At 34.6% G+C, this 26,154-nt stretch overlaps 6 protein-coding genes across 6 annotated transcripts; 4 read left to right on the forward strand and 2 right to left on the reverse strand.

The window, feature by feature from the left end:
• Positions 1-16,590: 16,590 nt before the first annotated feature.
• Positions 16,591-18,091, forward strand: BDBG_16449 (uncharacterized protein; the record flags this gene model as incomplete). The annotated part of the gene is made up of 5 exons (XM_031724397.1): positions 16,591-16,613; positions 16,774-16,882; positions 16,936-17,010; positions 17,074-17,894; positions 17,968-18,091. 5 exons carry the CDS (start codon positions 16,591-16,593, stop codon positions 18,089-18,091), a joined length of 1,152 nt encoding a protein of 383 aa, XP_031576620.1.
• A 51-nt stretch (positions 18,092-18,142) lies between these two features.
• On the forward strand, positions 18,143-18,865 carry BDBG_16450 (uncharacterized protein; the record flags this gene model as incomplete). The annotated part of the gene is made up of 2 exons (XM_031724398.1): positions 18,143-18,326; positions 18,468-18,865. The coding sequence occupies 2 exons, from the start codon at positions 18,143-18,145 to the stop codon at positions 18,863-18,865; spliced, it is 582 nt and encodes a 193-aa protein (XP_031576621.1).
• A 63-nt stretch (positions 18,866-18,928) lies between these two features.
• On the forward strand, positions 18,929-19,183 carry BDBG_16451 (uncharacterized protein; the record flags this gene model as incomplete). The annotated part of the gene is made up of 1 exon (XM_031724399.1): positions 18,929-19,183. The coding sequence occupies one exon, from the start codon at positions 18,929-18,931 to the stop codon at positions 19,181-19,183; it is 255 nt and encodes an 84-aa protein (XP_031576622.1).
• A 2,580-nt stretch (positions 19,184-21,763) lies between these two features.
• Positions 21,764-23,235, reverse strand: BDBG_01666 (uncharacterized protein; the record flags this gene model as incomplete). Its single annotated transcript, XM_031720432.1, has 3 exons — positions 21,764-22,057; positions 22,121-23,034; positions 23,100-23,235. The coding sequence occupies 3 exons, from the start codon at positions 23,233-23,235 to the stop codon at positions 21,764-21,766; spliced, it is 1,344 nt and encodes a 447-aa protein (XP_031576623.1).
• A 385-nt stretch (positions 23,236-23,620) lies between these two features.
• BDBG_01667 (uncharacterized protein) lies at positions 23,621-24,600 on the forward strand (the record flags this gene model as incomplete). The annotated part of the gene is made up of 3 exons (XM_031720433.1): positions 23,621-23,961; positions 24,042-24,327; positions 24,361-24,600. The coding sequence occupies 3 exons, from the start codon at positions 23,621-23,623 to the stop codon at positions 24,598-24,600; spliced, it is 867 nt and encodes a 288-aa protein (XP_031576624.1).
• Positions 24,601-25,001: 401 nt separating this feature from the next.
• BDBG_01668 (uncharacterized protein) lies at positions 25,002-25,307 on the reverse strand (the record flags this gene model as incomplete). The annotated part of the gene is made up of 1 exon (XM_002626951.1): positions 25,002-25,307. The coding sequence occupies one exon, from the start codon at positions 25,305-25,307 to the stop codon at positions 25,002-25,004; it is 306 nt and encodes a 101-aa protein (XP_002626997.1).
• Positions 25,308-26,154: the final 847 nt, after the last annotated feature.

Genomic DNA, 26,154 nt, shown 5'->3' on the forward strand with positions numbered 1-26,154 from the left:
TGATTCAATAGAATGCTCATTCTGCAATGTAAATGAGAATTCTGAGTATATTGTAATGCACTGCACATTATACAATAGTCTCAGAGTCAGATTGAAAGAGAAGTATGATCTAAATTAATTAAATATAAGATTCTTATTCTCAACTGAAACAGGAATTAAATACTTAATAGACTTTCTATCAGAAACTCAAGCAGCTATAAGAAAATAGGTAAATTCAGAAATATCTGAATATGAAGAGAAGGAAATCAATCAGATATAGTCTGTTAAAGCAGCTATATACTATCTTTTAATAATTTGTTTTATTACAGTCTCTCTTTACTTTATCTTTTTCTTTCAATTTCTTTCTATCTATCTATTTAATGTGTCTATCTTTAAGACTGTGTTCTCTTTTCTTTTGTCATGATATTATCAAATCATTTCAAAGTATCAGAAGATGTTAAAATACTGCAATTTGTAAACAGTTTTTATATTCTGAGCTGAAATTTTCTGATTTTGCATATCTGAAATTGGTGAATGTATAATAGTTATCTTTACAGATATAGGAAAAACCCTGAGAACTAAAAGTTCTCAGGTAGATGTCATAGTCTCTGACTGTATACATCTATAATTGAAGAATAATAATAATAATAATAATATTCAAAAATAGAAATATGAGAATAGTGCAATCTTCAAGTTATGTGAATGATATTGATCTAGTCTACAGCTTAAAAACTATTAAAGAGAATTTAAAAGTGATTGCAAAAGCTGTAAAAGAAATCTTTGTTAGAGCAGATATCAATCAAATTCAATTTGATATGAATAAAACTGAGTTAATTCATTTCTTTTCTAAATTCAATGAGAAAGAACTATCTCTAACTCTTTTAAATAGAGAGATTAAACTCAGTGTAAATATCAAATGATTAGAAGGATGATTAAACTCTAAATTGAATTTTAAATATCATATTTAACAAAGAACTGTCAAGGCAGAAAGACTATTGAATAACATAATCAGACTATCAAATACAGAGAGAGGTCTATTCTTTCAGACTATGAGACAGTTATATATAGCCTGTATTATCTGAGTAGCTGATTATGAAGTTCAAGTTTAATGAAATAATCAAGAGAATTTCACTGAACTCTTTCAAAGTCTGCAAAACAGAGCTTTAAGAAGAATTCTGAGAGCATTCAAATCATCTTCTATTAAAGTAATGAAAATTGAAGCTTCAATTCTCACTTCTGCTATTAGATTTGAAAAGGCCTGTATGAACTATGCTCTGAGAGTTATAAAGATAAGCTCAAATTATATAATCAGAGAAAGAGTCTCTTCTTCACTTTCATTAATTAACTCTGGAAATGAACTGAATTGAAACAGATTTCCTGATTGAAATGAAAATAATTCTTTAAAGAAAATATCTTCTCAACTGTACAGACTATACTCACTGATTAAAAATCAATTTTCTTCTTTAAATGTTGAAAGAGTTGATCATGAGAAGATATTTCTCTGAAGAGAAAAGCTTGAATCTCTTATAGACTTGTAAATAAGTGAACTATCTAAGAAGAAAGAATATGAACAGTATTTGAAGAGAATTTCTACAATCAATATAGAAGACTCTATTCTGATTTATTCAGATAACTTCAAAAATGAGAATTTGAATAGATTAGGTGCAGACATTGCTTATACTGAAGATAATATCAATTTTATCTCAGATTTCTGAAATTTAGACTGTGAATCTGAAGTCTTTGATGCTGAACTATTTATAATAGTGAAAGCTTTCAAACTCATTGAAATAAAATCTTATAAAAGAGGAAATAGTTTGAAAGAGACATGAATATTCTCTGATAGTCAAGCTGCTTTAAAAAGACTTAGAAATAGTCAGATTTATAATGATCAAATGAATCTTGAACTGATCTTAAACTCTGTTTTGAAAATTTAAAAGAGAAGAATATTAAAGCTGATAATTCATCTGCACTAAGTTTCTGCTCATATGAATATTCATGACAATGAATTGACTGATTCAGCTGTAAAAAAGAGTTCAGAATTAAGCAGATCTATTCAAAAAATTATGTCCTGATCTTTTATAAAGAGAAAAATAAAAGAATCTTGTTTAGATAAGTGAAATAAAAGCAGACAGAAATAAAAGAAGAGTATATATTATTCAAGATTTGAAATAAAACCCAAGTGGAAATCTTGTTCAATTAAATATAAAAAGAAAGTATTCACATCTATAATACAGCTGAAACTAGAACATGGCTATTTCAAATCTTATATACAAAGATTTGATGATAGATTGAATTCAATATAATGCTCATTCTGCAATGCAAATGAGAATTCTGAGTATATTATAATACACTGTGTATTATACAATAGTCTCAGAGTCAGATTGAAAGAGAAGTATAATCTAAATTAATTAAATATGAGATTCTTATTCTCAACTGAGACAGGAATTAAATACTTAATAGACTTTCTATCAGAAACTCAAGCAGCTACAAGAAAATGACTAAATTCAGAAATATCTGAATATGAAGAGGAGGAAATCAATCAGATATAGTCTGTTAAAACAGCTATATACTATCTTTTAATAAATTTGTTTTGTTACAGTCTCTCTTTACTTTATCTTTTTCTTTCAATTCCTTTCTATCTATCTATTTAATATGTCTATCTTTAAGACTGTGTTCTCATTTCTTTTGTCATAATATTGTCAAATGATTTCAAAGTATCAGAAGATGTTAAAATACTGCAATTTGTAAACAGTTTTTGTATTCTGAGCTGGAATTTTCTGATTTTGCATATCTGAAATTGATGAATGTATAATAGTTAACTTTACAGATATAGAAAAAACCCTGAGAACTAAAAGTTCTCAGGTAGATGTCATAATCTCTGACTGCATACATCTATAATTGAAGAATAATAATAATAATACAATAACAGATTCTTATACAAAACTCTTTTAATAATATCATGAATATCTAGATGTCTTCTGATAAGATAATAATGTTACAAATGTATCTCTCTTATAAGGTTCAGCAGTGAATTACACTATTAAGCTAGAAATGAAGAATAATAAAGACTTTGAATTATTATACAACTCTTTTTATAACATGTTCTGAGATGAAATTCTTCTTCTTCAAAAGACACTCAATAATCTGTTAAATAAAGAATTCATATATATTAGTAACTTCTCTACTGCAGCTTCTGTTCTCTTTGCAAAGAAATCAGATGATGAACTCTGATTCTGTGTGAACTATCAAGAATTGAACAGATTAATAAAGAAAGACTGCTATTCTTTATCTCTTATCAATGAAACTCTAACTCATATTAAACAAGCTCAATAATTTATAAAGATAGATATCATTACTACATTTCATAAGATCTGTATCACTGAAGAAGATGAGTGACTCACAGCATTTCAAACATAATATAGTCTCTTTGAATAAGTAGTCACACTCTTCAAACTGACTAACACTCTCAGTATATTTCAGAAGTATATCAACTGAGCACACTGAGATTTTCTTAATGAATTTGTATTTACTTATCTCAATGATATTCTCATCTTCACTGATGAGTTCAGCAAAGAATATCAAGAATATGTATGAAGAGTATTATAATAATTATAAGAAGCAGAACTATTAATAGATATTAATAAATATAATTTCAAAGTTAAGAGTACAAAGTATCTAGATTTTATTATAGAAGCTGATGAGAAAATTTAAATGAATTCTGAGAAGATCTTCATCATTCTTGAATGAGAAGCTTCATATATTGTGAAGAGTGTATGAAACTTCATCAGATTTGCTCACTTTTATCAGCAATTTATATGAAACTTCTCAGATATTACAAGATCACTTACAGAACTCATTAAGAAGAACTCAGTATTTCAGTGATCAGTGAATACTGAAGATGTATTTATACAGATGAAGAAGATATTCATTAATATCTCTCTGCTGATAATATTTGATTCTGATTATAAAACAGGTATTGCAGCTCATTTCTCTGACTATATTACAGAAGAAGCTATATTATAATATAATGATAAAGATGTCTTACAATTATATATCTTCATGTTTAAGAAACTAAGTCTCATTGAATACAATTATAAGATCTATGACAAGAAACTTCTTATAATTATACACTGTGTAGAAGAATGAGACTCTGAACTCTGAAGTATCTCTGAATTTGAGATAATCACAGATTATAAGAATCTCAAGTACTTCATAATCACTTATAAACTTACTAAATAACAGATGTGATGATCTGAGTTCTTAAGCTGTTTTTATTTTATAATACACTACTGTTTTAACAGTCAGAACTTGATAATAGATACTCTCTTATAATAAGAGTAAAATATGTCATCTGATGTAACAGATACTTACTGAATAAACTCAGAACACTGACTCTTAAATCTGAAGAAACTAGTTAATTATAATGAGATCACTCATGACACTATACATATTTCTCTGATTAGAACACTCTCTCTTCACAATGTCACTGATATCTTAACTTCTCTCAAATCTACGCTGAATAAATTATAATATATAACAGCTCAAGCTAATGAACTTCTTCAAGTACTTACTTAAGCGGTATCTCAAGAAGCACTCAGATTTCTCTCAGAACTATGTATAAGAACTGGTATCTTAAAACACTTAATCAATAATAATAACACTCTGCAATTTTATAAATAACACTGAGTCTCTTACTCTGAATTTCTATATATCTGAATAATGTAAGAGATGCATAATTCTCATATAATCAGCTATTCAGATTATTAATAGCTGTATTAAATGATCTCTCAAGAGGTCTACTGATCTGAGATATTAAACAGTATCAGATGTTTTATCTGAAACTATAACTATTATTCTTTTATCATCTTATGAATGAATCATAGAAAAGCTCTACTAAAATCACTTAATATCTCTAATAGAATCTAATGAGATGTACCTATTAATTTCACTTTTAATCTCTCTAAGATTAAGAGTTGTAAGAATGTTCTGATCATTATTAATTAATTGAGTAAAGATATCATATTAAAATCTTGTAGTAAGATAAATACTGAACAAGTCACTGAAGCCTTCTTATAGAGTTCATTCTATTAAATATATACATTACTGAGATCTATTATATCTGACTAAGGTTATCAATTCATAAGTGCTCTCTGAATAAGAATCTGTCATATTCTCAAGATTATATATTACTTATCAACTGCTTATCACTCTGAGACTGATAATATATCAGAATGAATAATTTAGATAGTAAAGAATTATCTTTATAAGTTCTGTAATTATTTATAAGATAACTGATATAATCTTCTTCTACATACTGAAGTTACTATCAATGACTAAGATGCTATTTTAATAGATATAAGCCTGTTCTTTCTTATATATAGATATCATATGAAAGTGTTAAATCTTATAGAGATTATATAGTTTATATCAAATCTCTGAAGTCTGATTCAGATTGCTGATATTATAGTAATGAAGTTTCAATTCATCTGTGACTGAGTAGAAGTCTTTATAATAAGTACTAAACAAGATTAAGAAAGTTAAATTAATATTTATCAAGATTTCACTGAGTAATATAAGATAGAAGATCTGATATATTTAAATCTTAAGAATATACAGATCACACACTCATCTTATACATGAAATCACTGTTATATTATTATTATTATTATTATTCTTCAATTATAGATGTATGCAGTCAGAGACTATAATATCTATCTAAGAACTTTTAGTTCTCAGGGTTTTTCCTATATCTGTAAAGTTAACTATTATACATTCACCAATTTCAGATATGCAAAATCAGAAAATTCCAGCTCAGAATACAAAAACTGTTTACAAATTGCAGTATTTTAACATCTTCTGATACTTTGAAATCATTTGACAATATTATGACAAAAGAAATGAGAACACAGTCTTAAAGATAGACATATTAAATAGATAGATAGAAAGGAATTGAAAGAAAAAGATAAAGTAAAGAGAGACTGTAACAAAACAAATTATTAAAAGATAGTATATAGCTGTTTTAACAGACTATATCTGATTGATTTCCTCCTCTTCATATTCAGATATTTCTGAATTTAGTCATTTTCTTGTAGCTGCTTGAGTTTCTGATAGAAAGTCTATTAAGTATTTAATTCCTGTCTCAGTTGAGAATAAGAATCTCATATTTAATTAATTTAGATTATACTTCTCTTTCAATCTGACTCTGAGACTATTGTATAATGCACAGTGCATTACAATATACTCAGAATTCTCATTTGCATTGCAGAATGAGCATTTTATTGAATCAAATCTATCATTAAATCTTTGTAAATAAGATTTGAAATAGTCATGTCCTAGGTTCAGCTGTATTATAGATGAGAATATTTTCTTTTTATATTAAATTGAACAAGATTTCCACTTGAGTTTTGTTTCAAATCTTGAATAATGTATACTCTTCTTTTATTTCTGCTAGCTTTCATTTCACTTATCTAAACAAGATTCTTTTATTTTTCTCTTTATAAAAGATCAGGATACAATTTTTTGAATAGATCTACTTAATTCTGCACTCTTTTTTACAGCTGAATCAGTCAATTCATTGTCATGAATATTCATATAAGCAGAAACTTAGTGTAGATGAATTATCAGCTTTAATATTCTTCTCTTTTGAATTTTCAAAACAGAGTTTAAGATCAGTTCAAGATTCATTTAATTATTATGAATCTGACTGTTTCTAAGTCTTTTCAAAGCAGCTTGACTATCAGAGAATATTCATGTCTCTTTCAAACTATTTCCTCTTTTATAAGATTTTATTTTAATGAGTTTGAAAGCTTTCACTATTACAAATAGTTCAGCATCAAAGACTTCAGATTCACAGTCTAATTTTCAGAAATCTGAGATAAAATTGATATTATCTTCAGTATAAGTAATGCCTGCATCTAATCTATTCAAATTCTCATTTTTGAAGTCATCTGAATAAATCAGAATAGAGTCTTCTATATTGATTGTGAAAATTCTCTTCAAATGCTGTTCATATTCTTTCTTCTTAGATAGTTTACTTATTTACAAGTCTATAAGAGATTCAAGCTTTTCTCTTCAGAGAGATATCTTCTCATGATCAACTTTTTCAATATTTAAAGAAGAAAATTGATTTTTAATCAGAGAGCATAGTCTGTACAGTTGAGAAGACATTTTCTTTGAAGAATTATTTTCATTTCAATCAAGAAATCTATTTCAATTCAGTTCATTTCCAGCGTTAATTAATGGAAATGAAGAAGAGACTCTTTCTCTGATTATATGATTTAAGCTCATCTTTATAACTCTCAGAGTATAGTTCATACAGGTCTTTTCAAATCTAATAGCAGAAGAAGAAATTGAAGCTTCAATTTTCATTACTTTAATGAAAGATGATTTGAATGCTCTCAGAATTCTTCTCAAAGCTCTGTTTTACAGACTTTGAAAGAGTTCAGTGAAATTCTCTTGATTATTTTATCAAACTTGAACTTCATAATCAGCTACTGAGATAATACAGACTATATACAACTGTCTCATAGCCTGGAAGAATAGACCTCTCTCTGTATTTAATAGTCTGATTATGTTATTCAATAGTCTGTCTGCCTTGACAGTTCTTTATTGAATGTGATATTTAAAATTCAACTTGGAGTTTAACCATACTTCTAATTATTTGACATTTACACTGAGTTTAATCTCTCTATTTAAAAGAGTTAGAGATAGTTCTTTCTCATTGAATCTAGAAAAGAAATGAATTAACTCAGTTATATTCATATTAAATTGAATTTAATTGATATCTACTCTAACAAAGATTTTCTTTGCAGCTTCTTCAATTACTTTCAAATTCTCTTTAATAGTTTTTGAGCTGTAGACTAGATCAATATCATTCATATAACTTGAAGATCACACTATTCTCATATTTCTATTTTTGAATAGATATGCAGTGTATATTGTAAATAAAATGAGTGAGATTGAAGATTCTTGCAGTACTTCTATTTTTATCTCAGTCTTATCTTATTTCATTTTATTAAAGAAAAGTTGTATGATTCTTTTAGATATAAAACAGTTAACTCATTTTATTAGAGAAAGTGACAGTTTTAACATCTTTAAAGTCTGAATTAACCTTGACTTTAAAACATGATCAAATACTTCTTTTATATCAATAAAAACTGCAGTTGAGACCAGATCATCATGCTTTGCTATTTGAATATTATAAATAACTGAGAGAACAGTGTCAATTGCAGAACATTGTTTTCTATCTCTTATTTATTCACTGAATAAAAGAGAATTACTGATAGAGCTTATAAAAGATAGTTGAGTAGTTATTATCTTTTCTAAAACTTTTTCTAGACAGTTCAATAGAGATATTACTCTATATAACTTAGAAATTGAAGTTTTTCTATTAGGTTTTATAAGAATCACTTCAGTGACTTCTCTTCAGCATTCAGAATGATATTCATTTTTCAAGAGATTGAAAAGAAGCTCAAAATATTCATTATTTAAGTAGAAGTATATATTTTGAATAATTAAGTGATTAATTGAATCAGGCTCTGCAGCAGTTTTAACTGAACTTAAGAAGATAGTTGACTCTAATTCATCTTGTGTAAGATCAGGCTATTCTCAGTCATTTTCATTAATATAGTTGAGAAGTGATATATTCTCTTTCTCTGAATCTGAATCTGATAAGTTTTGAAAGAGAGTTCTTATAAAAGCTTAACATTTTTTCTCAAAAGAGTTTGCTGTATATGATTCATTCTGAAACTCATATTCTAAGGTGGAAAGTTTTGCTACACTTCTTGTTTTAGTATAGTTAAAAGCTTTAAAAACTTTCTTTTCTTATGCTTCTTCAAGAAATTTATTCCAGCAGTCTGTTTTAACTCTTTTAATATCTGAAAAGTATTCATTTCTGACAGCTTTGAACTCTTTATCAGAAATTATATCATTCTTTCAATCTCTTTTAGCAGTAGTCAATTGTTTTCTTTTAGATGTGATATTCTCATTTCATCAAGGTTTTAAATACTCAGAAGACTTTCTCTTTGAAATATTGTCTTTAACACTTGTTAGAATAATAGATGTAATGAGCTTCACTCTATTCTTAAGCATTTCATTTGAGATATCTTGACCAGGATTTCAATATAGCTCACTCTGCCTTTCAGATTTTAACAGTTTTATACTTTCTTCAACTGCCTTCCAGTCAGCTTTTTCAAAATTAAACTGATTAGAGAGAAGAGGGTTTTCACTCATTTGTTTCTCACTCAGTTCAATATTAAATTGAATAATCTCATAACCTGATTCTGATGTCTCATTTGAATTAATAAACCAGTTTACAAGTCTTTCTTCCATCAGATTTTATGACATGAAGGTTAGATCTATAATAGATCACTGTTATATTAAATATAAAGTGATAGAAGTTTTAGACAGTTGTAACTACTATCTTAATACATTATTAAAAATTTATAATATCTTTTATATAGACTTACTTCACTGTACTGTCACTAATTTATTATCTTCTTAACTAAGTTCTGACTGAGAGATATCAGAACTTATAAAATAAGATAATAAACTTGAATAAGAGTAGACTAGTTAGTGAGATCATGAATTTCATATTTAGTCTCATTTAATCTGATCTCATACATTTCTCAGCATGAGTCTCATCAGAATCAAGTCTTAAAAAAATCTGAAAATGAATCATTTCTGAGAGAAATAATGTGAAAAATGATCAGATTTAATTCAAAAACAGTGAAATAAGAGTAATTTCTCAGAATAAACTGTGAAAGATGATCATTCTTTCAAAATCAGAATGAGACTGAGACTGAAGATTAAAATCAGTCTCATTCAATTCATTCAGTAATTGCTTATATAATCAGAATTTGATAATAATTGTTGATAATACTTATAAAATAACTAAATATATTCTTATACAAGTTTATTCTTCACTTTCTTATAAAAACTACACTTCTCTGCTATACTGTGATCAGAGATAGACTGACTGTGTAACCGTGTCTGAGACCAGGATCAAACTTTACAGTTGTCACATTGCCTAAAAGCATTACTTCTGGTCATGATTTGTATTCATCACATTGATTTCAAATCATGTTATTTCAAATATTAAAGATTTCAGATTCACTTTTCAAATAAAAATCTAGTCTCAGATAAAGAATATATTTGAATTCTTAGTCACATTTTCATTCTGATCTCATTATTGAAAATGGCATTAAATGAGATTATGAAATCATTTCTCACTTATATAATATCATAACATAGTGCTCATTTGTTGAAAATTCAACAGAGAATGTTATCAAATATTATTACTTTTCTAAACATAGATCATAATTAATATCATTTTAATTAAAAAAAAATATAAAATATAAAAAATAATAAAAAAATAAAAAATAAAACAACAAGAAAAAATCACAACAAAAAAAAAAAAAAGAGAAAGAAAAAAAGAAGAGAAAGAAAAAAAGAGAAAGAAAGAGAAAGAAAAAAAAAAAAAAGAAAAGAAAAATAAAAAAATAAAAAAAAAAAATAAAAAAAAATCAAGATCACAGAGCTGCAGTATTCTCAAAATACTCACTTCTCAGAGTCTTTATAATGTTCATCATTAACTGTGTATCTCTTACAGTGAGAGTAACACAGCTGTGATGAGTCATTGTCTTAACATTATCTAATAAATAATCAGTATATATCTATATAAATGTGAATAATTAGAAAACATACACTTAAAAAATGTGATCAGAGTGAACTCTGCTGTCACTTAAATAATATCAAGAATAGAATACTGAAATCAATGATTTCTCTCATTAATTTCATGAATAAGGCATGTGAAGATGATCTTGAGAAATATAAGATTCTCTGACTTCTGATAAAAACAGATCTCATGAAGAGACTCTATTTTCATTATATCAGTGACTGAGTGTTATTAAAAAGCATTACTTCAATGCATATGTACTTACTATGATAATTGACTCTCTGTATATGTGACTGAGAGTTGCAGCTTTCTCATGCTGCACAGCTCTCTCTGAGATACTGCTGCTGATTTGTAAGTCACACAGTCTCTCAGTTCAGCATACACTGCATATATACAGCTCTGTGTGCTGAGGCTGTGTTGATCATTATAATCTGATATAGTACTTGCTTTTCACAGGCCATGTTTTGTTTAATTGAGAGAGAGAGGGAATGCAACTGCTGTTTTATTTAAGAGAAGATGAATAATTGAATCTGTAGAAGATAATTTAATTTCTTCTATATTTGAAATTTGATTAGTCTATACTCTTCAATTTGAGAATTTCTGAGAGTGTTTTAATAGTTTTCATATCAGCTTGAAATTAGTGATTGATTGAAGAAGAGAAAAGAGAGAAGAAAGAAATGAGAATAACTTATCTTTATAATATAAAAACAGAGAATTGCTGTAATCATTTATTCTAGTAACAAAGATCTGTTTTCTGCATGTATTTCTGATACAGATTATATAATAACTGTATATAAAGAATATCAACAGTGCATGTATTGAATAAAGATGATATTGCTATACAACACTGTAGCTGTTTCTGTACATTACTGAAAGCTGTTAATATTTTCTTTAAGTCTCTTTATATTTGATAAGTCAGTAATATATTTCAATGTACTTCTTCTTTCATCATCATCATCATTATTATCATTATTATCACTATTATTATCATTATTATCATCATCATTATTATCATTATTATTATTATTATTATATCATTTCATTTCTGACTATCTCTTCTACCTTTATCTTTCTTCAATACTCACTGAAATCAATCATATCATCTCTCTTCAAATATTCTGCAGTTCTGTGAATCATCAAGATGTGTGAGTACTATCACAGATTGAAGAAAGAGAAGAAGAAGACATTTAAGTAAAAAGAGACAGATTGTAAGACATATTATAATATCTTGAAGAGACTCTGTAAAAGAGTAGAATAATAACAATTTTAAGTAACACTTCTGATAGATTTAGACTGAACTAAGTATAGAAATAATGCAGATGATACTGTCTGTAAAAGATTGAAGAAGAAGATAGTGAAGAATTTTATACAGTAGTGATGAGATCAGAAGAAGTTCTGAGAATGATTTAAGATCAAGATAAAAAGAGAAAGAGAGAAGAAGAGTATTACTGTAAATAAGTAACAGCAGAAGAAGATTGAGAGAGTATTAAAGTAAGAGATAAAGAAGTTAAAACTGATAAATTTTTTATTTATTAAGAGATAATAATTTTTGATAACACTTCTGTTGTCTAATTGATTAGTAGAAGCTGATAGAGAAGAAGAGAATTAAGACCTTGTTCAGGTCTTGAATGCACTTCATAATTCAGAATATTAAGAAAACAGCTCTGCTCTCTGAGTATATCAATCTACTTACTGCTGAGATGAAACCTGAGACAGCAGATCAGAAAATGCAGGATTTTGAGATACAGATTGACCTGGCTGAGAGAAAGCAGTAGAAACTCTTCTCTAAGAAGATAGTGAAGAGAGATTTTGAGATAATTATCATCTCAGATAAGAAGAAGAAGAAGAAGAAGAAGAATAAAAAGTGAATTATAAAGAATGATAAAAAGAATAAGAAAGAGTAGAAAGATAATAAGTAGAAAAAGTTTTTTTCTTTTTATATTAATTAGTTATAAGTTCATAATTATTAATAATTGAAATTAATTTTGAGTTTTTAAAAATTATTGTACAAGTTGTAATCAAGTCAGAAATAATATATATATATATATATATATTTAACTATCATGATTCACAAATCACTATAATATATAAGTATCAACATTTTTTAAACATTGATATTCATAATATTAATATATTTTTAATAATATTATTTAATAATATAATTTAATAACACTCTCTTTCACAATATTAATATATTTCAAGAAATATGACAGAGATTAATCAAGATTATTTATTTACTTTTATATATTGATGATATTCAATCTGAGTTAGTACTAAAATTATAACTAAGCTAAGAAACAAGATTATTTTCTTTTATATTAATTCTTCTTACACACATCAGTGATCAGTTATTGAAAATAAATTATCATCTTTCTTAAATTATTATTATATCTTCTAAATTCACTTCTTTCACTTCTTTTACTTCTATTAAAGATTCATAAACTCTTCAAGAAATCACTGTGAATTACAAAGTCTATGTTATTTATAATTCAACACAGAATACTCTCTTTCAATTATAATGAATAATCACTTCATTCTTTATATCTGATTCCAGGTCATGAAATTTATGAAAAACTCAATATAAATACTGAGATGAACTATAAAATAATTATTAATAGATTATATTATAGATTACTGAAGAGTTATCTCTCTACTATAATTACTGTAACTTCATTCAGAAATATTTATCATAAACTGATTATGACTCTGAAGGAATTTTCTGACATCTGAAGTCATCAGAATGTAGATAATAAAAGAAAAATAATTAGAAAATTACTACTGAGCTGATAAGTTACTCTATCAGATAATAATTTTTGATAACACTAACTTTCTAATTTGAAGAAAATCATGTAAAAACAATCATATATCAGTACTCTGATTTCATAACTCTTATCTGATAACTTCTATGAATAATTACTTTATATATATATATCTCTGAATCTTTCTCTTCAATCAATTGAAAACTCTGAATTCTGAACACTTCTTTAAATACTTAATTCAAATCTTTATATTTCACATCAATTCTGTCTTCAGTTCAATCTTGAGATACACTACAAAGTTAATATATAATATCTAGAATCAGAGTTGAAGAATCATTGAAGAGTGTCTCTTACAGTGAATACATGAACTAGTATAAATAATCTTACATTTATAAAAGTTATATGTTATTACATTGATGAGAACTGAACTTATTAAGAGACATTAATTGAATTTAAATCATTAATCAGTAGTTATACTGAGAATTATATAACAGAGATATTAATAACTGTGATTAAAAATGATTATTGAGACATTAGTCTCAGTCTTCTTACAATTATAACTGATAATACTGTGAATAACTACACTATGATAAAGAGCTTGAAGCAAAAATTGACTTTGTATTTCTGAAATAATAAATAAGATTATATTTTCTGCATTGCTTATATAATTCAACTTATGATATAAATACTGATAAAGAATCTTAATATTAAGATGAAGAATAATAAGATAACTGATTCTTAAGATGAGAATAAGATGAAAGTGATTACTTAAGTAACTTTTACATTCACTTTACAAAAGATAATGTTTTTTAATAACACTTTTTAATATTGCTTTTTAATAATACTTTTTGATAATACTACTGTTAATTTTGAATAGATTGACTAATAATTTAAATATCACAGATTTGAAATATTATTAATACAATTTGTATCTTCTTTAAATAATAATAATGATTTCATAATATTTAATAAATAAATAAATCAGTTATATCACTGAATATGATACAGAATGTTAGAATATGATAAAGTTCAATATATAAGATAACTGTTTAGACTCTTCAATTGTATCAGATGATTGATTATTAAGTATAATACTCTGATTGAGAAAAGATTCAGATATTAAAACTTTCTGATATGAAGTGAACTTAGTTAAAATATATGATTGATTTACTGTTTCAGTTTTATAAGATAATAAAGACAGTCTCAATCACTTGTATATTAATACTGCAGTCAGTCTGATAAATGTATAACAGTTTATTTACTCATCTTAAGAAGCAGTTGAATTACTTAAAAAGAAATTCAGTCTGAAATAATACTATAGTGCAGGCTATTATTACTGTAAGAAATAAACTAGTATATTACTACAGTAAAACTGAACAATCTTTTACAGAGTACTATGCTATAGCAGCTCTATTAAATCTCTCTTATCAAGTTAATATCTACACTTCTCAAGATTGAATAGAGAAGAAATGAGACTTATATATTAAATTAGTCTGAGACTACTATAATATCAACTATCAGAGATTTGAATAAGTAGATATTCAAAATATAAAGACAGTGAAATATAATTCTCTAGTAGATAACAATCTTTGATAATACTTCATATTATATAGAACTATAATACTAACTTTAAAACAGAACTTATATACATTAATTGCAACTGAAAATCAGACAAAACTATATACTTATAAAACTGAATTTAACTGCTATCTTTAAGATAATTCAATGAATTTACATATTAAATCAATTCTAGAGTTATAAAAAATTGTTGAAGTACATATTCAACTGTTATATTAATAACACATGATATTCTGACAATTTCATTGACAGAGGTGAGAATGAAGTGAAAGTTCAACTCAAGTTAAAATATTTATCACTATCACTGAGAACAATTATAAGAAGAAATAATTAAGAAACTCATAATTATAAAACATGAAATTATCAGACAGTTTAATATCTCTGATTATAGTATATCAGAGAAGTGTAGTTTTTATAAGAAAGTGAAGAATAAACTTATACAAGAATGTATTTAGTTATTTCATAAGTATTATTAATAATTATTACTAAATTCTGATTATATAAGCAATCACTTAATGAACTGAATGAAACTGATTTTAATCTTCAGTCTCAGTTCTATTCTGATTTTGAAAGAATAATCATCTTTCACAGTTTATTCTGAGAAATTACTCTCATTTCACTGTTCTTGAATTAAATCTGGTCATTTTTCATGCCATTTCTCTCAGAAATGGTTCATTTTCAGATTTTTTTGAGGCTTGGTCCTGGTGAGACTCACATCAAGAAATGTATGAGACCAGACCAAATGAGATTAAATGTGAAATTCATGATCCCGCCGGCCAGTCTAATCAGAGATATTACACTATCTGATAATTTCATATTTTATAATCATGAGTTTCTTGATTATTTCTTCTCATAATTGTTCTCAGTAATAGTGATAAATATCTCAGATTGAGTTAAACTTTTACTTTATTCTCATCTCTATCAATGAAATTATCATAATATCATATAGAATCGATCTTTGAGGGCTACGACGGCCGAAAGTGGAAGGTGGTTACGCTGCTTTCGGCCGCTCTGGCACCGCGGATTCGCACCCACTCTAAGAAACACTATACCTATTCTGGAAGTCATCAGTCGCCGCTTTTTGAGAACCCATTTACGCCACGCCCCATCTCACCTTCTGCTCGCGCGACTGCTCGCGAACCGCTCACCCTGTCCCATTCACTACATTCCCTCATTCGCCCAGCTAGAGCGCACCGTTCCTAGCGCTCAACCCTCCAAATATGATGGCCCCCTAGATAGTCATGGCCTCCCCATTCTATAAATACCATCATGTCCCCCTCCTCAGGTTGCCGTTGGTCCTTTTCGAACCATTATACGCATGTTACCAGTCCCTTCTCCTCTCCGTCCCATTTCCTCTGCAGACAGCGTCCCCCTCCCTAGAATCTCTTTTCTATCTACCTACGTATCAGCGACAGTCTCACGCGCCCACTGAACGGTATGACGGTTGGAAGACCCAGAGTGCCGAAAGCTGGCAGGTCACACACGGCAGGTCGACAGCATTCACCCAGAAAGCCGAACTACACAGCCATATTGAAATGACATGAGGCCGCTGGCCGCACATCCAGAATTTACTCTGCAAATGCTGAGAGAGACAGAGGGATGGTCCAGTGGAAGCTTCAGCGGTAAGTGTTGATCTGTGTGAGGAAATTGAATTAACCTTCTTACAGAGACCAGCTTCTGCTCTGCTGAACTCAAGACTACAGAAATGGAGTTCTTTGAGAATCTGACAGCAGGCTGAGTCAAGACATATTTTGACTGGCTCAAAAACACCCACTGAAACAGCATCAAGGCAGCATCAGCCTTTGACGGTTACTGGCAGCTTCTGAAGACCCTGTATGTGGAGCACACCGGTCATGGTATGGATGATGAGATGGCACAGGATTGTCTGAATGTAGGACCATCAGAACTACTGATATGGCTCCAGCTGACAGGCTCCCTACACAGTATAAGAATGTCGTGATCAAGCAATGGGGTCTGCGGCGGCGACCGAAGAGAAAGCCGTCCGGCACCAAGGATGATGTGTACCACATCCTCCATTCCCATTGAACGCGGTGCACGAAAGCCTATGCTGATGAGAAACAGCGACACTACGTTGCTACAGGTATCCTCCTGTCCTTCATCTCCGGTGCGAGGCTGGTCTCGCTGTTCGACACCCGGATCAAAACAATTGATGAGAAAGCCGGATACGGACCGTCAACGGGAGCGTCGCACACAGCCCACAAGGACTCAAAGAGCAGGACTGACCGTCGCCGTCACCGTCACCGTCCCCGAGGGACAGGGTCCCCCGACCTCTACTCGAAGGCGGGACCCCGGATCGGCCAACACGATAACAGACCCATAGCACCCGTAGCACCAGAGAAACGCAAGAGGGCTCATTCCGATGACGACGAGGAATATCGCGATCCAAAGATGGCACGAATCATGGCTCCTCGGAGCTGTCGCTCCGCCCGAGAAGGAGCATCCTGCAGCAAATACGGGATGCCCGGTGAAGACATTATGTTCGATGCCCAGGATAGCGACCTCGATAGCCATGGGGGCAATGATACGGACTTTGACTCAGGGTATGTTGATGAGGAAAGTGACAGCTCTCGCAGCAATTCCTGTGAACCCATCTTTAGTGAGCCCGTGCAAGAAAACGATACCGACACCAAATCAAGTATGGGGTCAGTGAAAAGCGGCTCCACCAGCGGTATATCTGCTGGCAATGACCTCAGTGAACTTGACCGCTTCATAGATGACGTGACAGACAATGAGTATGATGCTGGCCCTGAGGAGACTGGGGCTCTTGTCTGGCAGTATATCGAATTCCACATCATCCAGAGCCCCTTGGCTGGCCGGCCAAACATTCTCCTGGCTAAGGTCACACTTCTTCACACGAAGGGTGAAGACAAGAAGCCGCGAGTGTAAGGTGAATGCAACTTCTCTCCTCTCAAACCCTGTCTTGTTGTAAGCTTCAATGACTGACTGACACTGCAGGAAAACATTTGTCATCAGTCACAATCCGGAGCCGCTCCTGGACCTTCTGAGGCATCTTCTCTTCATGGCAATACATGATGAGATCTTCGCCCCTGAATTCAAAAAGCTTGAAGATATCTACTGATATCCCATCCCATCGCACCGAGGCGGTATGAATCTAAAGATCAAGGCAAAGATGCTGGACATGCCGGTTTTTCGCCAGCCCGAACGCACGGGGAATGAATATCGAACATCAGAGAGAACACCTCTCAAGGCGTCTACATGGAGTGGCTACCTCAGGCACCTTGGCCCGGTGGCCGGGCTCAAATATCGTCTGACCCAGTACGTCTGGCGACGTTCTCTCATCAACGCCATCAACAGTATGTGCCTCCCTCTCATTGGTCCCTGTCGCGCCAGTGCTCAGCTTCGTCATTCTGTTCCTTCTCGCTTTTATCCTCTCTTTCTTTCCTTCCCCCCTGGCCATCATACAAGAATTTTTTGCTGACCTACCGGATCCGCAGACAGAGCTCCGTCTTCTGTTCGGGATCAAGTCGCCGACCACGAAACCAACGCGGTACGGTACTATCTAGACACGATCATCCGGTTCGATCTGGAAGCCGCGGCCATGGAGCTGCCATCTAATGATGTGGTTCAGAAAGCAGCCCATGGGCTGTTCTTGAACACTGACACCACCGCCCTCACAGAACTTACAGATGAACTGAAAAGAAAGATCACTGACAACTCAAAGATTAGAGAACTTGCTGAGCAAAGTAAAGAGCTGACTCAGAAGCTCAGGGCAATGAGATTTCATTCTGTGCTGGCAGCGCGGGGCAAAACTCCACTATACAAGAAGAAGATGAAGGCAGTTTCTCAGTTGAACTGCAGCAAAGTTTATCTTCACTCCAAGCTTATCAAGTGACAGAGACAGTGACACTTTCAGCATGCTGATACAGAGTGATTCAACCAGCAATTCTGCAACAGCATGACTGATAAGTCTCTGAATGAGTGTCCAGCTCCACCATCACTTCAGATCCTGGAACAGAGATGGATCATTGAGCTGATGTGTGCTGGCACTCAAAAACTGACTGAGGATGAGCAGTTCGCGCGCTGGTGTGCATGCATCATTGTCTGGTTCAAGCTGCAGTGTCAGAAGCAGATTCAGCATCAGGGTCATCATAAGAAACAGCAGCCGCCCCAGCAAGATTTCCAACCTGACCCACCCCTAGACACCATGTGAGTGAAAGAATCTATTCCAGTGAAGCTGGGTGAAAAGCAGTGCTCATTCTGCATCACTGATACCTTGTTGTCTTGGAGAGAGTGGATGAAGGTTTGAGAGTGCATGAACAAGTTCTGGAATCATATTGAGAGCATCCACTGTGAGCAGCTGGAGGTGTACTCCTCCGGACAAAAACACTGCAGGATCTGTAAAATACAGGGCATCACCTTCATTCCACCCTGCCTCATGGAATTCAAGAGTCATACTTGGAGTGTACACGGCCCCCGTCTACGTCCATAGGTTTTAACAGGGGACGTCTGATGATTAAACCATATCTCTTTATTATTTCTAATCTTTCATTACTTTTAATACTTTTGCTACAAAGTGCCTATAAATCTAAATGACAACCGGAAGTGACAGAGCTGTACTGCAGCCAATACATAAACACAGATTATTCGCTGCCACCAAAGACCCTAGAGGGAACTACAGCGACGGATCACGGCCATCCACGCTGTCAGTGCATACTGCGGTGTTCGCCCAAGTACAGGATGCTCGCACAATCTGCGACACGCGTCGGCACCGGTGAACCCGATGCCCCGACTGACTGTCTGTCACCGAGCTCCCGACCATCTTGGTTTCCGCCGGGCAACCAGGGCGAGGAGGCGAATCATCAAAGTGGGGGTTTATTGTGTGCCTGGAGATCCCCGTTCGTCTCACAGATCATTCACAATTCCTCACGTCCTAATCTACCTTTCTGTTTTCTTCTGCATTTGATAACAGATAAACTACTGTGGCTTAGGAACAAGTGGTTATATGCTATTTATTTACTCCATCTTCACAGTAAATTTGCTGTATTTGTATATTGTTTTGAATTAGATATGTTTTACAGCACTAGTCAAGCTACGGTGATGTTTTCTACCCAATAATTTTAATTTTGCTTGTTCTACCCTCTATTTCCACAATGTGAAGTACTCTATACCATCCTTCATTGCCTACAAATGCCAAGTTGCAGTTGGCTCGCTTCTTAATCCATTCCAGGCTTCATTCCGTAAATGAATTCAGGCTGTGGCATTACACCCTGGAGCTCTGAAGAATAGGGATTTTTTCCCCTAGGAATGATATCTGCCATGACCAGGGGCTACTCTGAAGAATAGGGGTTTTTTCCCTAGGGCTGCACGGAGTGAATGTCGCTCTCGTCCAATTGCCCGGCGCCACGTACCAGAGTTGTTTCAAAAATACCCAACCCTGAAATGGGGAAAAGCTCTGGGAAAAGCGACCACACATTTGATCTAACGGCGCAACCTGGTAGTAAATTAGGCATCAGCTCTCCGGCTTCAAAAAACCAATAATAAATTTTAGAATCGCTACCTCCTTCGCTATCTTTTACTTCTACCTAGCACAGCAACTTAGGAGAATCATCATTCATGGAAACCTCCTGAGCGCGTACATGACATCATCTAGGGGCTACCTTTTTGACCGTTAAAGCTTAGCTGTTTCTTGGCGTGTTGGTGCGGCTTGCCTGCGAAAAAGCGATTTTGCAGTTTTGCAATTTTGCATTTTCACTTTTTAGCGTTTTGTACGCAAGCCAGCAGGAGATTTGGGTCAACATACATGATTCGATGGGCGTGTATACTGTGGCGCTTATGATCTCTGCCGATGGAGGCAGCCATAACTCAAATAGCAGGTTATTGCAGCAGAGATGATTTTTCCATATTATGTAACTTTACGTAGACTAAAGAGAGTCCTCCAGCTCATTCTTGAAAGCCAATCCAACAATACATCTTGAAAGCAAATAAGGTTGTAAAAGGGAGTGAAATGAAGAGATGACTAAAGGATACGCATAAAATTAAGGAAAGGTCTAATGACAGCAGAAGCCCAGCACAAAGAAGTAGCATTAGTAGTCTGGCAGGGTTTTAGCGGACAGTTCTACGTATCTGCCGAAATCCGTGTCACGAAAAAAGGAGCAGCGCCAGGAAAAGAGCAACTCCAGGACAAGGGCAGCTCCAGGACAAAAACTGTCCCAGGACAAGAGCAGCTCCAGGACAAGAGCAACTCCAGGACAAGAGCAACTCCAGGACAAGAGCAACTCCAGGACAAGGGCAGCTCTAGGACAAAAACTGTCCCAGGACAAGAGCAACTCTAGGACAAGAGCAACTCTAGGACAAGAGCAACTCTAGGACAAGGGTAGCTCCAGGACAAAAACTGTCCCAGGACAAGAGCAGCTCCAGGACAAAAACTGGGGAAGTACAGAAATGTAGAAATGAAGATATGATAAAATTAAAAAGGGCAGAAATCTAGCAATCCAGATCGTTGTAAAGGAATATTAGCGTTCACGTGAAAATACGGTGTGGATTTTCTGGGGCGCGTTATCCATGACTAGGACAGATTTGGTTCTGGCCACATCATTCCACCACTCGGCCAGGACATTGCAAATTTGCTCTGATGCTGGGGTGAAACTACTTTACCACCCTGTTCACCAAGTCTAAATCCAATAGAGGAATTCTTTGCTGAGTTCTTACAACCACTCTGTTAAAGACAAATCAGAAAAATGCTGAGCGATTGAAGTGAAATTGTAATAGAGCAGGTTGGACTGGTTGCGGGTCAACTCAGAGCGTTTTGAATCAGACCACCCTCATTGGTTGGTGTAAGTTGTGAGATTATCAAGCAGAGTATAATGTGAATGAGAAGCTCCATCTCATCTCTCTCATCAACTTGGAACGGCCCAAACTCCTGAATTCGAAGAAAGTGTTTTTTCCCCCTTTGAGTAACAACAGGTACATCGCCAGGGCTAAAAATGTAGTCAAGGTACTCTTTGTCGTAAGTCCCAATGCTAATGTAGAAGGACAGGAAATCTTGTGCAATCATGAAAGTATGGTAAGTTCCGGGGTTCCTCGGCTACACAGAGGTATTAGCCGTCAAAACTTCCTTTGAGGGAAACGGGAGGGAGAGAAAATTCACCAATTGATCATTTTTGTGTCGTTTCCAGATATATGCAACATGCTCCATTGACTGCTGCCCCACAACAGTAACACCTTGGCCAGTTTCACGACGGGCACGCTTGGCTTCGAATATCACCATTTCAGGAAGATTTTTGTCCGGAGGCAGGCTGAAGGGGATGCTCCCGTCTATACGTGCTCGGAACTGTACATGATTTGAAGCGATCGGACCATTCGGAAGTGGGCCAAATTGATAGGTTGTCTCAAAGGCATTAGCCACGCAAACAGTCCGGTAAGCAAGGGGCTGTAAAAGGCATGCTAAACCCCCGAGAAGATTGACCATAAAATCGACCACCAGAGTCTCAGTAGGAGTCCGTGGGTCCGGGATGTCATCCGGAATTTCGTCTAAGGTTTCCTCTGTTAGTTCAATGTTAGGCGGAGTAGGAGGCTCGCTTGGAGCCGGATGGTCATCGATGGCATCAAAATCTCCTAGGCGCAAGCGCTTAGGGTGCCTGGGGGTCGGAGAATCAGGAATTTGGCCTGATGAACTTTGAGAAGCGTTGTAATGCCCCTTTCTTGGCGCGTAAGTTATAGGGAGAGGCTCCTCTCTTGGAGCAGTATGCAGTCCTTTGTCTAGAATTTGCCTTTTTAAACTAACAAGCATTGAGAATGGGCCTAGTCCATCTGCAAGCGTGCATAACCATTCACGAGGTGTCTTTGTTTGGGAACAGATGACATCAAACAGAGTGTCTAACTTGTCGAGTCCGAGAAGTTTCCTATTGATAAGCTTTGTAGCCTGGGCAACATGTTCGTCACTGAAGTACGACCCCGTCCTGAGAATATATGGTAATGCATCCCCAACAGCCATCACTTCTGGCCAAATGCATCGGACAGTGAGGAAGGCTTCTTTAGGCACTGTTGACGCAGAGAAAGAACCTTATCCCGGAGAAATAAAGTTAGGGAATGCTGCTAACTTCTGTTGAAGTACTTGAGGGGCCTACCATAGGAGCACAAGTCCTGGAGTTTGGCATTGACCAAGCTATACGTTGTGACCATTTCAAGCCACTCCTGCTCAGTGGATGGGATCTTATCTAGGCCATCAACTGCCTTCCGCCTCCGTCTGGGAAGCTCCGCCATTTCGAAGAATAGACGCGCGAGTGGGTCGGTTAGGAACAAGGCACTGTAGGACTAGGTTGAAGGTAAACGTTAGTATGGAGTTTGAAGGACCCACAGTTGCGAAGACTAGCGACCTTTTTCAATCCCGCTTATACTTCAGAAGAAAACGTACTTACTGATATAGAATCCAATGCCGGAATGTGCGCAGCCAAAAAAATGGTGAAAAGTCGCAAGACAGTAAAAGGTGATAGAGCGGATTAGTTGCTAGTATTCGAGGCAGGCTACAGCGGTCTAACGACAATAGGTTGGGGTCACGTGCCAAAGTGGTGTGAGAGGCAAAAGCAGATGAAGCTTGCCTTGGATCGACGACTTCAGCGTCACGTCAAAACATCAAGCGTCGACTATCATGGAATGCGTCAACTTCAAGCCTTTCTCAGACCCGCATGAGTTCAGTGAACTGATGTGTGCACTTTTTCACATGTATAGATCAGAAACTCCAGATCTGTTCTCCTTTGACTGGCTGCAGAAAACATTGGATTTGGAAGTGGTTTGCAAGGACACGACAAAGGAAGAGGTTGGGATTTCAACCCCGCCGAGTCTTGAACGAGCTATCCGGAAATGTGCGAGGATCAACTCCCCAAATTCCCCGAATTTCCTCTGCCCGCCCGCCGACTATAGTTGGACTGGTTGGATGGGATTAGCTATCGATGACTTGAAAAAAGAAGTTACAATCAAAACTGAAGCAAAGTAAGAGAATAAACAGTTTTCCTTAACTCTATTGGTCTACGTTGTGACTCTTTGTGACTTACCGTCCCTTTTTCCTACAGGTGTGATGGTCCATTGTTTTCCATCCTCGGTCAAGGCTTGGCCGCTGACGGCCACCGCCGCGTTCTTGCGCATCGTCTCTTTCGACATAGGCCAGATCACTGGGGCATTATGATCCGAGATCACTCACCGTTGAACCAGCACAAGAGCTGTAGGGATTATCTTCTTCGAAGTGAAATAATGGGAATCACTTCGATCATATACCGCCAGATGAATGAAGTACGCTGGGACCCCTCGAAATCCAAATATACGGAGCCGGAATTAATATACTCGGGTGGTCCTTTAGTCGTATGTTCATCGCCCATTTCTCCTCCTTTTTAGATGGATGCAACGCTGACATTCTTCTTGGCCACGGTTGTGACCTTTATTCCCGGCAAAGTACGGGTGGTTCAGGCGACTTGCGATCCGTCAAACGCATCCACCTCCCTTACGTTCGCACTGAGAGCTTTTTATAATCTTAGCATGTCTTGCTATGACAAGACCACTGCTCAGAAGGTTCTGAAATGGGTTCTTTGCCCGCCAAACCCGGCTCAGGGTCCGTGGAGAGGAAAGACAGCATAACTGCTCTTTTCAGGTCACGCTTATTCTTAAAAACTGAGGAGTGCAGGCAAATGATGGTGTTATTAATACGAACGCATGCAATTATCAGCAGTTAATACCCCGCTCCCTCCCCCCCTCTCCTTTTTATGATTAACATTCCTGTTTTTGTTGGCTTTGGTTGGCATGTTCTCCTGTAGGGTAGAAGCACCGCAATTTCACAAGTTTACTTGGATGTGCCTCATAATTGTCTGAAGTTATCGTGTCGCTCTGGATCATTTTCCACATGGTCTTACTGATGAAAATCACTGAACATTCTCAGGACCCACGCTTTTAAGCAAGAAAAGATGGCGCTGAAACTTTACTATCGAAGCTTGACAAATTCGTGCTACAGTATACAGTACTCTCAATCATACCACTGTGTTTTAATACGCAGCAACATCACCACTTTCTTTATCCGGGCACCAGTGCAAGTCGTTCTTCAGCAGCTTGGAAAGTGAATACACCTCGCCTTCATCGGTCATGCAGCTCCCAAGAACCGGCTTAGGAGCGCTCAAGGTCGGTCGAGGAGGGCAGCCGCAATTGCCTTCTGCTATCTTTTGGTCCCCGTCCGGTTGACAGGTACGGCGGTGCGTTAGCTGCCAGTGAACTTCGGCAACAGAGTAATTCAGTACTTCATTTCCGTATGCTTTGCACGCCTCGATGTGCTTTTCTTTGTTTATATGCAACATCTCGCGAAATAACTCTTTTCTTTCCTTCTTCTCCTCTTCTTCTTCTCTTTGGTTTTAAATACTTGACTATTGCGCTCTATTCGTATGTTAGGTCAAGTAGCATTCTCTTTAAGCCTAGCTGTCACTGGGATTCCCTGGTTCATGAAATGAATAGACTCAGTCTATCAGTAAGATGTTGATTTGTGTTTGCTTTGTTGTTTGCTCTACTGTTTCTCTCTGTTCTCTCTATTCTCTTTGTGCAGGTCAAGGAATTTTAAGAGACTCTCAGTTCCCTTTCACCTAGTTATAGCTACGAGCGAGTGTTGTGCTTCATTGAGCCAAAAGTCGTTTTTTAAATGTGTACTTCTGTCAGATGTGACTAGTCGCTTTGTCGCGGCGCTTGCATGCTTGGGCCACGATCTGCGATCTGAAACTGTGGCCTATTCGAAATCACACCGTGCAGAAGATGAAGATGATGATGATGATGATGATTATTCCTTTCCCCTTTCAGCTTGGTGGCTACGCAGGGCTACAACTAAGTTCTAATATACATTCAGACAATGGGCGTGGTCATCTTTTAGCTCTTGATCAGTTGGAATGGTCCTAAGTGTTAACGGTTAGAATGTTGAGGGTCCATTTGTTCTCAAGGGTACGTTTCTCGAGCGCCAAGTTTCTTCATCGGCTACGCGGCTGGGAATGGCACCTCTCGTCGGTTTGGGGCTTGACCGTGCAGAAGATGGAAGTACACAAATGTAGAAATCGAGATTGCAGGAATGCAAAAATTGAAACACGCACTTCCATACGCCAAGAAACGGCTAAGCCTTGCTGCTTGTGGGATGTGGAGGTGCCGTATTGATTGTTAACCAGG

This window comes from Blastomyces gilchristii (genome assembly GCF_000003855.2).
Source record: "Blastomyces gilchristii SLH14081 genomic scaffold supercont1.3, whole genome shotgun sequence".
Taxonomy (NCBI): domain Eukaryota; kingdom Fungi; phylum Ascomycota; class Eurotiomycetes; order Onygenales; family Ajellomycetaceae; genus Blastomyces; species Blastomyces gilchristii.